At 35.4% G+C, this 12,996-nt stretch overlaps 1 protein-coding gene across 1 annotated transcript in view; it reads right to left on the reverse strand.

Annotated features, from left to right (window-relative positions):
• Positions 1 to 12,617, reverse strand: part of BMPR1B (bone morphogenetic protein receptor type 1B) — a 38,393-nt gene extending 25,776 nt beyond the window's left edge. Inside the window, exons 1-3 of the mRNA XM_015824043.1 lie at positions 12,540 to 12,617; positions 10,835 to 10,853; positions 3,665 to 3,824 (exon numbers count right to left, since the gene is read on the reverse strand). Coding sequence (XP_015679529.1) covers positions 3,665 to 3,824; positions 10,835 to 10,853; positions 12,540 to 12,617 — 257 coding nt within the window. The remainder of the gene's footprint in view (positions 1 to 3,664; positions 3,825 to 10,834; positions 10,854 to 12,539) is intronic.
• Between the last annotated feature and the right edge of the window lie 379 nt (positions 12,618 to 12,996).

Here is a 12,996-nt window from a genome sequence, read left to right on the forward strand (position 1 = left end):
AGTGGCTGTCCTATGATATCTTGCTTAAAGATTGACTTTATGAGAGCAGAGAAAATGATATCACAACTACATGATGTTTCACTTAACAATCGCTTAGTGATAAAGTTGCTGGTCCCAATTATAGCCCTTAAGTAAGGACTATCTGTAGAAGCAAGATAATAATAATAATAATAATAATAATAATAATAATAATAATAATGATGATGATGATGATGATGATGATGATGATGATGATGATGATGATGATGATGATGATGATGATAATGATAATGATAATGATAATGATAATAATAATAATAATAATAATAATAATAATAATAATATAATAGTAGTAGTAGTAGTAGTAGTAGTAGTAGTAGTAGTAGTAGTAGTAGTAGTAGTAGTAGTAGTAGTAGTAGTAGTAAAGTTGGAAGGTACCTTGGAGGTCATCTAGTCCAACCCCCTGCTCAGGCAGGAAACCCTCTACCATTTCGGACAAATGGCTGTCCAGATATTTAAAGCCAGGCTTTTTTTAATATTTAGATTGTTTTTAACAAAAGAAGGATAGTGACTAAAACATTTTTGATAGAAATAAACAACACAAGTGCTCTTTATTATTAGGAGGATTAAACTTGCCAGATTTTAAAATTGACAAGCATATTTTTTGGGCCTGCTCTAAAGTGCCTTTACAATTATGGAGAATGTGTCAACATTTCCTAAATTCCCTTTCCTGTCATTTTTTTTTAAAAAAATGAACATAATGTAGAGAGCTGCTTCAAGATGAAAAGCACACTTAACTCTGTGAGGAGAGTTGTTGGCTACTTTTTATAAGCATCACTGACTTACAGCTTTAAGAAGATGTTTCAAATTCAGCACCTCAGATAAGCATCATGGTTGTTTTTAAATATGGTCATTTCCCTAAAATGAGCATTTGCTTAGCTGGAACTGTTCACGATCCAATGCTTTTAAAGAGATGTGTGAGTGCTTTGATAACATCCAAGTTTTTGTTACAGAAAGTTGTTCCTAAAGGGCTAGGAAAATAAATGTGTGTTTGGAACTTCCCAGGTGCAGGACGTTTACATGATGATGGTTAGTGTTTCCAAAGGCTGAAGGTTAACATAACCTTTACAAGCCCAGGTTTAGGAAACGCTTTCAATAGCTTTCACCTCTCCCAGGAAAAGGTCCTTGTTAATCCATCCAGCAGACACCTGCGCACTCAGCCATCTCCTCCTGCAGGTAGGTTGACAGTATTTACATATTCTTTGTGGTGATGTAAGGTAACAATGAAACCCAACTCTGTGGCCTTAAAAATATACCAGGGTCTGGGGGTTTCATTTGTAGCTGAAACTAAATGCTTTTAACAAATGTTGTTCCCCTTCTTCTGAAATTTTCTAAGTAGGTTACAAATTGCCACCTCTCGCTATGTGGCACTTGGACAGACAGAGAGGCGTATTATGTACTCAAGTAAATATTTGCAGTTAGATGTTTCATGTTTGCATTCTTCACCGTACAGCCCTTATCTCTGTGAAGTGGCACAAAAGGAATAACTAAAGTTACACTTTCTATTACACGAAGCCCGGCAACTTCTTAAGAAAGATAGAAACAGCAGGGAACACTTTTTTAAAAAGTTTCTGAAAATGTTGAGTTTATAAAAGCCATTGTCACATTCAACAATACAGACATCCTAATGTCTTCTGAAAGAATTGAGTGTTTACATGTACAAACATATATTCTATAAAAGAGTCAAATATTAAATTCTGCCTTGTATAGAATATTGAATAAACTATATTTGCAAACCATGAAGTTTATTCCTTGATTTAATTCTAACAGTAGATTTTTTAACTCAAAGAATTAGCACAAGACAGCAATTGTACTGTTAAGAAAGAAGGAAGGGCAACTTGAAAACCATTCAAACCAACATCTTAACTGAGTGAAAAACATTTATAACTATATGCTTCTAAGATGTACCTGTACATTTTTCCGGATTTTTAGAAACGTAAAAAAAATACAGAAAAAACACACCAGATTGGACATTTTGCATTTTTATTTTATCAAGAACCATTCTCCTACAACCACACTATATGTATGACTTGCGTCTCTATAAGCCTAAGACTTGTAGGAAAATCTGTTGGCACGGAACAAATATTCTTAATATTTTGTCCTATATCAATCAGTATTATCTCCAAACACCAAATATAAAGTTAGGGAGGTTAGAAGGATCAACACCATATAGAAAAACATTTGTCTTCTTTTTCTGCCATGATTATACTATTATCCCATGCCTGTTGTTATTCTTTGGCCCAGAGAAATTATTACCAGACTAATAGCAGGGTAACATTTTTCATTAATACTAGAATAAAATATAAGCCTCCTTCCTTCTAACTAACTCTGCGTCCTCCTGGCCTAAGGAGATACTATTTAGTACTAGAAGTAATTCACAATCCATATTATAAATGTCTCTGGAGATTCTCAGTCATCCCAAAGATGCTTTTTCACAAGGCAACTGGACTTCCTTGTTTTTCTTTGAAGACATTTCGCTTCTCATCCAGCTCTGGCTGGATGGTGGGGAATGAAAGAATTTAAGAAGAATGTTTTATTAAATCCTTCCATTCCCTCACCACATCCAGTCAGAGCTGAAGAAGCTTCTTGGATGAGAAGCGAAACATCTTCAAAGAAAAACAAGAAAGTCCAGTTGCCTCATGAAAAAGCATCTTTGGGATATCCATATTACAGGTTACAGCTAATTCTGAACTTACAACCATCCATTTAGTGGCTATTTGAAGTTGTATTGGTACTGAAAAAGATAACTTTTATAATCGGCCCTTGCCGATGACTATCACAGCATCCTCCAAGTCATATGATCAAAATTGCAGACTTGACAACCAGCATGTATTTACGACTGTTGCAGCATCCCAAGGTCATGTGATCACCTTTTGCAACTTTTTCAGCTGGCTTCCAACAAGCAAAGTCAATGGGGGGGGAACCAAATTTGCTTAACGACCCATGTGATTCATTTAACTGCAGTGATTCACTTAACAACCATGGCAAAAAAAGAGGTTGTAAAATCCAGAACAACTCACTTAACAATCACTTTGCTTAGCAACAGAAATCCTGGATCCAATTATGGTTGTAAGTCAAGGATTATTTGTATATGTGTAGACCAGCCCTCAAGCAGGGCTGTGGAGAAACAAGGTATTTCTGATCATTGCTAGACCTGTCTGAAATTGATGGATGTACCAATTTAACAAAAATCAGTCTTACCATGAACAGGAATAGATTGGTATCAGAAGAGCTGTCCAAATTAACATCAATGTACAATTAAGAAAAGTTATGGAATACCAGAATAGGAATATGTGTTTAGAAAGAGAAAAAAAGAATCTGTATAAAGGCTACCATCAGATACATTATGTTAATTAGGACCATAAGTTAGACAACACTACAAGAACTTTTCCTTACCAGCTGATCCCTTTCCCTAGCAACTGATATTTACTGTTTCTAAAACCTCAATATCTTTTTGGGTAGCAGAATTAACAATTACTTACAGATGCATTTCTAATTATTTGGTTTAATCTTTTAAAAGCATTTAAGTCAAATGGGCATGACACCAGTTTAAATCATGGATAGGCATAATACCAATGCAGGAAATTATGTAAATTGCACCCTATGTGAAGATTTCCCCACCAACCTGCAGGTGTTGTTTTTTGAATTTTCGGGACAATAGTGATGACAGTGACACCACAGCTTCTTCTGGGTAGGCGCAGCTGCTGTGCTCCCCCCGTCTTCTTTCCTAGCATCGATGTTTCCTTTCCCAGAATTCCTCAAGGGCCTGCTGTCTAGGAAGTTTGCTACACAGGAAAAGAAAACAACCATGAAAATAAGGCTAATAAATGTTTATGTTGCTATGAATTAGAAAAGGTTACAATATTTCATCAGTGAGTACATCTGTCATTTGTGTGTGTATCTGAGAAACATTCCTATTAAAGATCCTTTCCCAGGTTTGACTCTGGCATCCTTGACACTTATGATATTAAGAGTATTGTTTCCACTGCCCAATTTTTTGAAGCTGAGGGCAGTGGGAACAAGCTGATATTTTCAGCTATGTAGAACCAAAATTCTGTATGTTGCAAGAAAGTGAACTAAATTTAAATAGTTCTTCATTTCAAAAGACTATCTGATGGGTTGCTATAAAGGGGAAGCTTTAAACTTTTCCAAGTTTGCATTTCAAAGTCTGTGGCTAGCTCTGAGGGATGGTGTTCTGATACTTTTGCAACCAGGAACTGCACTGTGACTTACCAAATTATAGTAGAAACTATACAGCAGCATTAAACATAAAGCAGGTGAACATGACAACAACCTTTCTAGACTTAAGGCAATGGTTGATTGCATATATGAATACTCTTCAGATACAATCTTCTAGGTGAAACACAGATAGTCCATATTTAACAACTGTCTTGTTTAGTGACCATTTGCAGTCACCACAGAGATGAAAATGTAACTTTCCAACCAATCCTTACATTTATGACCTTTGCAGGTCTGCAAAGCAAAGGAAAACTGAAGATTGTAAGCCCAACCTAAATTTCACTTAATGATCACTTTGCTTAATGACTGAGTTGTGGGTCCCAATTGAGGACTACCTGCATTAGCATATTCATGTTAGCTTTCTTCAAACAACTAGTTGTAAAACTAATTCCTGATTGGGGATGCTTTCAATGCAGGCTTTAGACAGAAACTTTTTAAATATCTCAGCATAAGAATTTTTGCAGTCTCACATCAATTACAAGTAACAGATGGGTTTTTTTTCTAACTCTTTAGCACAGTGGAGAGCAGAAAATATTAACAGTTACAAATTTGAAGTCTGATCTTGTTTTATATATTGAAAATGTATTTATTTAACAAACTTACATGTTATCTTAACCAGAAAGGTAGGTGGCTTACACATTAGCACAAGCAGATTTCTTATTAGGATAATAAGATAATAAATCCTCTCTAAGGATTTTTTTTATATAGTACTTCTTTTATAAAACTTCTCTCACACACAATAACCTGCAATGAATTAAGTTTTGCATTAGGGCATTTTAAATTCCAACCTACAAAAGAGGACTTTTATATCAACAGATGTTAGCTTTTTGGGTCAATGGAACAGAGCCTTTTAAAACTAAAGCTCAATTTTCAGCAAATAAGCACAAAACTGGGATTGTGACTAACATTGTTATTCATGGACAGAAGTCTGACTTTTCACAAATGTTCTAGGCAGAGGTTTCAGACATCTGGCAAAGCGAAATAAAAAATATTAAAAATTATTAATAATGAAGAATAAAAAGACCAACGATATACATGCCTTATTTAAAGATGTAACTATTTCCCCACTTTTCTGAAAGTTATAGAGCAAGCAAATGCAATCTATCTTGTACATAACTTTCTCACGCTCACAATCATCACAAACATTTAGGAATTCAAACTAGTCAAGGTTAGGCACTTTTTAAGTCTTATAAAATTTAAAGCACTATTTCCCAGAGCAACGATAACTAATCTGTAATTTAGTATAGGCAGGTCACTGACTGTAGCAAATAATCTCTGACTGTAGCAAATAATCTATAATTCAGACTTGGCTACTAAACTAAAATAGTTCTTGTAAAAAAACAAAGAAACAAAAACACCATATGTTAAGCACCATCTAAAGTCTAGAGAAGAGTAGCTACTGGAAAAACATATTCTGAGGGGGGGGGGTTGTTAAGGCAATTTCTCAAGAGAGTTCCACTGATGTTCATCCATTCTTACATTCAAGAGACAGTTATAAGCTTGTATGAATAATTTTCCAGTTGATTAATTTAATAACAGAGCCCTTATTGTGTTAACATTTTTCTGTGTGGTGTGCTGTACCAATTATGATGGTTTGTTTTAATATTGTCTCCAGTTTTTCTGGTTTTATTTATTTGTGAGAATTCTTTTCATGATAGCACAACAGGCTATTAATTTCAACATAAGAAAACAGGATGTGTAATTTTCTTGACAAGGTAGAGAAGTAGGATCAGGAGGAGAGAGCCTAAATCCACTAGCTTAATGTGGATCCTGTTATAATGGCAGAGAATGTTTTCTACTGCAAATCTTAATGACTACAAGAAACAACAATGAGTTTTCACTTAACGTAATCTGCCAAATTCACTCTCAAACAGTACAAATATTTCTGCTTTTCAGAAATTCAGAGCAGCTGTTAAGTTTGGTTATGGTGGAAGCACCCTGGCTTCCAAATATTCTAACAGGAATTTAGTGGTATCTCTTTGTTCTTTTGGCAGACCGCCAACAAACTCAGAAAAGAGGTGGTTGTAAGAAGAATTGTTTAAGGCCATACAAAAAAGTGCTGTGTCAACTAACTAGTTCATACTTAGCTCTAGACAGAAGAAAAAAAAATCATATATCAGATCTTTTAATTTGCTTTGCAATCTATAAAGCCCTGTCTGTTTGCATGGATGTGTGCAAATGTTTATATGCAGAATTTGGAAATCTCAGAAATGGGAATTAAAATATAAAACAAATGCTTATCTATAAAACATGGCAATTTAACTGAAGCTAGGTTACAGGGACTGTTCAAACATAAAGAAACCAAGCACAAAGAAGTAGAAGTGGCTTTTGTTATTACTTCTGCACTTTTCCACACTACAAGGAGAAAGAAAGAACTGGAATCAGATATCCTACCATTTATCTAAACACAGGATCTCATCAATCCTATAAAGAAATTACTGAAGCGACATCAGGTTTCCTGTGCTCTAAGTACTTGGTTTATTTTATCAGTAGAAAACCAGCAGCACTGCTTTTGCCTGATGGAAATATCAGATTAGTGTAAATTTAACAATATTTTAGCTTCTATTGGAGAACACGGTGTACAAGAAGCAAATCTTGAAGGCCGGTGGAGAGTGTGAATGAGGGCTAATACATACAGATCTGACCATCAGATTTTAGAAGGGATATTGACAAAGTAGAACATGTTCAAAGGAGAGCTACCAAACTAATCAATGATCAGAAAAGAAAAAATTATATATGGTTGGAGATATGTTTAATCTGGAGAAAACTGTGGAAGATGGGATAGTTGTTTCCAAGTATCTAAAGCAGCATTTCTTACCAATGGCAACTTGAGGATGTGTGGATTACAACTCCCAGAATTCCCCAGCCACGCATTTTGAAGCTGCCAAAGTTGAGAAACACTAATCTAAAGAGCTGGTACATTCAAAAAATAGGCAGAATAATCCGACTTGTTCAAGCATTGTAAGAAACACTGTATTTAAATTAAAAGGCAGTACATGTTGATTAGATATCAGGAAAAAATTTCCTAATGATAACACATGTTCAACAATGGAAAGGGTCACTTTCGCTGGAGGTGTTGCAACTGAGGGTTAATGGTTACAAAATTGAATTAGGAAAAAATTAGGAAAAAAAGAACTTATCTAAAAACTTCCCCAAGTGAAACTGAACTCTTGGTGACTACATCCATGCAGTTTTCCTAGCAATGTTATAGATATATTTTCAAACTTCCCAGCTTTAACTTTACAGTCCTAGAATTCCCAGGGCAGTCCCCATTCAGTTACTATCCTTGGTTGATTCTGCTTAGCATCTAAAAAACAGCCAAGATCATCTGGGTGCTGCAAACGCTTGCTTCAAGTGAAATAACCTCTCTCCTGTCATAATGCCACCATGCATATTTTTTTAATAAATGCTTCTGACCTTCTTTCCCCTTCCTCCAGGATATTCTCTGATATATACTAATATATCAAGAATATATAATTCTTCCTTTAAAAAAAAAACACTTCCTGTGTAAAAAAAAAAAACTATAGTACTGGCCTTGCCTATTTACATTCATTTTCCATTGGCTTCTTACAACCATTCCAAATATCCATCCCCAATGAAAATCACATGACCAGACCGTAAAACTACTGTGCTGCTGCTAAGGGGGTTTCCATTAACAAAACAGACCACCGTATGTTGGGTTAAGCCCGCACCTGTGATCAGTTATTCACCCGTTAAGAAATGAAGCCCAGGCTAGGGTGCTTAATCCATCTCAGCTGTTCTCTCCCCAGCCTCTATTCTCTTTGATTGCACAGTTGGCAAGCAGCAATCTGTCTCACTAGGCAAAGCGCCACATGTGTGATGTTTATGTTAATTTATTTATTTATTAAATTTTTAGCCCTCCCATCTTCCCTATAAGGTAAATCTGGAGAGCTTACAACTTATAAAACACGTAGAAAAACAGTTAAAATATTAAAACTACACAGATTAAGATTTTAAAATTATACTGAAACCAGAACTAAGAGACAGGGATGAGGATCAGCCACGTCTTCCTTCATGTGATACTGACTACATGACAAAAGAAAGATGAAAGAAAGAGAATATAGAGGGGTTTGCAAATTGCCTATAAAGCCCATGTGAAATTTTATAGACAACTGTAATAATATCCAGAATAAGACTGATAGATAGGTAAATAACCTATTTTTAATAGGACTACGAATGTGATGCACATAACAAAAATCAACAAGCTTTGATCATACCATTGTGGCCACCATCTTGACTTTTTTTTTAAACCAAACTCTATATGCACCTACAAGAAATGTTAATTAAAACACAAAATACCTACCTACCTATCAGTATATATATTCAGTCTAGAACCAAATATAATGCAGTAATAGTAACAGAAGAGAAAAACTGGAGAAAATCACAAAATGCAAAGATCTACAAACAAAAGTAGAACAATTGTAGCAAAAGAAAGCAAACAGAGTACCAATAGTAATAAACCCTTGGGTGTAACCCCAAAACATCTGGACCATCACTTGAATACCATCAGCATTGACAAAATCCCCATCAATCAATCAATTGCAAAAGGCAGCTTACATCCTGCAATGATACCTTTAACACCATCAAACATTTGTCTATCCCAGGCCCTTAGAAAGGACTCAGTAGACAGATAAAAATGTCAAATCCAGTCCAAACATCTGGTTGGCTGTGCAGACAACCATAACATTTATATTCTGCCTGGCTACTCTGTAAAAGAAGGAAAGGAGGTTCAATCATACTTGCCAAAGGCCTGGGGAAAGGGCCACAACTTCAGGGTCCTTCAAAACATAGTAAGTAGGGGCCATTTGAATCTTGGAGAGAGTGTGCTTCTGAGTTGTCTATAAATGGCAGTGTTTAAAGGAACTTGGAGCATGCCAAACCCGCCAGATCACCTGGGCAGATATTATGGGAGACAGATGTTCCTTCAAGTAGATCTTATGCTGTAGTGTATAGGGTGTTATAGGTAGTAACCAGCACCTTGAACAGAAGTGTTACATGGGCATACAACAGCATGTCTATCACTACCTAGGCCACTGCAACCTGAAATAGTTGAAACTTCCAGGTGGTCTTCAAAGAGAGCCCCACATAGTTTCTTTCTCCACCTCCTCTCTTTTCCTCTTTTTCTTGCTGAGGCAAAAACTTGTTATAGTAATCCAGAAGCCATATTTGCAGTTTTTCTGGCTAAAGAATTTGAAGTATTTGCTCTTAGAAAATACTAAGAGCAATTATATGAATTACAAGGAATAAAGAATCTTTCACCAAGGCATCATAAATAACACCTTCCATAATGGTGTGCCATCTCTAGCATGCTTGCCTTACATTTTAAATCGTTTCATACCAAGCACAATATTTTTCAACTATTAGGCAAACCTTGTTTTCATTCTGAGGTTTTCTGTAATTTAAGCTATTAAACTTAACTATATGGTGCATTTTATTTGTTTTACAGCTGCCTGCAATTAGGTTGCCAATGTACTTTATTTTATAAACATGTCAGCAGTAAGTGAACATTAGAATGTATAACTGCTTTACAAATGATGCATAGATGTTCTACACAGATTCCATAATAAACGTAGGTTCTCCATTTTTTTTTTGAGTTACAGTTTTTCTTGAGTTACAGAAAGGTAAACGTTTTCCCTGTCCAGTCATGTCCAACTCTGGGATGATGTTCATCTCTGTTTCCTAGCCAAAGGAGCCAGCATTGTCCAAGGAAGTTTCCACGGTCATGTGGTTGGCATGACTATACGCCGAGGCACACTGAACACTGAAGTGGTACCTATTTATCTACTTACATTTGCATGCTTTCGAACTGCTAGGTTGCCAGGAGCTGGCACAAGAATGGGAGCTCATTGATCACCCAATATGTATAACTTTATATGCCAGTAAGCATATTATTATGCTTACAGCATAATAAAAAGATAACAAGATAATTCAAAACAATTAAAATATCAGAAAAATAAAGTCCAAGAAACCAAGAGGACAAGAAACGTGGGGGAGGAGATCTTTTTAGAATCTTTATTACAAATCATATACATAATTATGATGAATTGTGCCTCACTTTATTTTTTAATAATAAATGGCAGAATAGAAACTGTATAGAGACAACAAAAGGAAAAGACTTTGGTGTACAGTATATTGTCTAACAAATCTATAAAATTATGTCGGTGGACTTTTTTAAAGCAACTTTCCTTGAGCAATATTTCCTTTATAGCTAATTGCTCAGATACAGTAAGTTTGTGTAGAGGTGAAAGAGTATTTATCACATTCTGTTCTAATAAAGGGAAACAGTGAAACTCCTAGACAGGGACCACTATTTCAAACTACCCACATACTGTATGAAGGGTTTATTCTGATCTCTTCTGAGTTGCAAGCCAACAGATCAGTAATTATGATTAACAGTCTCAAAGATAATATGTTGATTTTTTAATTTCTTTTGCCTTAGGAGCAATTTTACTGCAGTAAAATTTGAAAGCTGCTTATCTACATTTTTAGCATAAACAGGAGTCATTCTATTTAAAAGTGCAAAAAATAGACTTACTGTTGTCATTCCATACTAGCTTTCAAAGACAATAATGAATAATGTGTTTTTAGCTGATGCAGTCTAACCCGAGATAAATAAATGGTAGGTAAGTAAATAACTTAAGCTGCTGTACCCACAAAAGGTCCATTTGTCATGACAATTCATTTAGAAAATCCACAATGGAAATTACAATTCAAAAGACTAAATCACAAAGATTTGTAACAAGATATGCCAAGTACACTTAAAATATGCCAGAATCAGATCTGTCTATCTGAGTCTAGAAATGTTTAAAGGTAAATCTGCTGGGTGCTATGGCTTTGCTTGAAACCGTGGTTTAAAAAGCAAAGCTTTTATTTTCAAAAATCCTACACTTTTTAATTGAACATACTATATTCTAGAAAAGGTTATCATAGATTTTTCAATGCACCTAAATATTTTAAAACTCAATTTTTTTTCACATTATGATACAGACGTTAAGTGGAGTCATTAGACAAAGGAGCATATTAAACCTGACCTCCGCCTTGTCAGCCATCTCTCTCAGCTTCTCTATGCATCCCAAGCACTGATTTAACTTTCCATGCAATGTTATTTCAATCATGCTTCTAAGATGTTGTTATATTCACATTTATGTATAAGAGCTGTGGTGGTGCAGTGGTTAGAATGCAGTATTGCAGGCTGACTCTACCACTGCCTGGAGTTTGATCTACAGTAACTGGCTCAAGGTTGACTCAGCCTTCCATCTTTCTGAGGTTGGTAAAATGAGGACCCAGGTTGTTGGGGACAATATGCTGATTCTGTAAATCACTTAGAGGGGTATGTATACCACTAGGAAGCGGTATATAAGTGCTATTGCTACTCTGCAGCTACTGTATTTAGAGTAACTGCATATTCATGTAGCATGATGATATTTTCCATATAGACCCACTACAATATTTTAGGTTAATGGGCAAACTTTAAATTTTGAGGCCTTATGAAGACCCATCCAAAATAAGGAAATTTAGAGAATTTAGACCCCATAGTCAAGATCCTGGAAAAATTGGATAATAGAACTTCTACTTCTTTGAAATTACGAGCTCTGTGCCTGAGCTCCCTTCCTGCTTTTCTAGCCCAACTGGATACTCAATGGAGTATTTTCTTTTCTACGAGGAGGGTTTGGAGATTCCACACATGGATAGTGTGTAAAAAATCTCTAAACTTAGGAGGACAAGTAAATTAATAATATCTCCTTTCCCAACTAAGCTTGTGATGCCAACTGTGATGACTACAATTCAAGCACCTTTTTTCTTTGACTGCCAGATCCCTTCATTCTCAAGGTTCAATGTAGTTCTTTTTTATCAAAAATAAGATAGACCAGCTCTTCGTTATAAAATGGCATCCTATATTAAATATTTTACATTCAAAATATAAAAACAATTTATGTGTTGTATTTGTTGTTTGCTGTATCTATATCTCACTTGTTCTCTATGAGGTAAAAATGAGGGTTTCACCTAAATTTATTCCCATAATAACAACTCCGTCAGGTAGGCTGGACTGAGGTACAATGAGAACTCTAAAGCATGCAGGGATCTGCTTGTCTGAGTGAGGACTTTGATTTCACTCAATTATCTTCATATTTATCATTTTTAATAGCAATTCATTTTCTTGTAGGGAAGTAGTCCTGATAATTTGGGTTGGCTTTTTTCAATCTTTCATAGGAGTTATCTTTTAGAAACTGAATATATACCTTCAAGTCAATATTGACTCTTAGCACTGCACTAATACAGCTTCCCCAGGTGGATCTATTGTCAACTTCATCCTTCATCCTTTAGGTCTTCCATGCTGCAGTCATTGTTGCTGTAATTGAATTTATCTTTTTTTTCTTCTCTTCATCTTCCATCTTGCCATCACAGATGGGATGGGGGTTCTCATGCAATGTGTCCAAATTAAGATAATTTGAATCTGGACAGTTTGGAGATGGGTTATTGTAAACCCAAGGGCTCTGTGTAAAATAAATCAAATATGGCCTAATCATATTTTAAATTATCTTCCCCTTCAGCTCCAATGGATTAAATTAATGTTTCTGCTGAGGATCACTTTCATCATCAGTTCAGACGTTATCACTCATGTATGCTTTAATTTAAATTTTGTGATGTTTGCATGCATCACTTTGTATTTCCTTTCAATGAATTTAGGACAGACAC

This window comes from Protobothrops mucrosquamatus, unplaced genomic scaffold (genome assembly GCF_001527695.2).
Source record: "Protobothrops mucrosquamatus isolate PMUCROS unplaced genomic scaffold, P.Mucros_1.0 scaffold2094, whole genome shotgun sequence".
Classification (NCBI taxonomy): Eukaryota; Metazoa; Chordata; class Lepidosauria; order Squamata; family Viperidae; genus Protobothrops; species Protobothrops mucrosquamatus.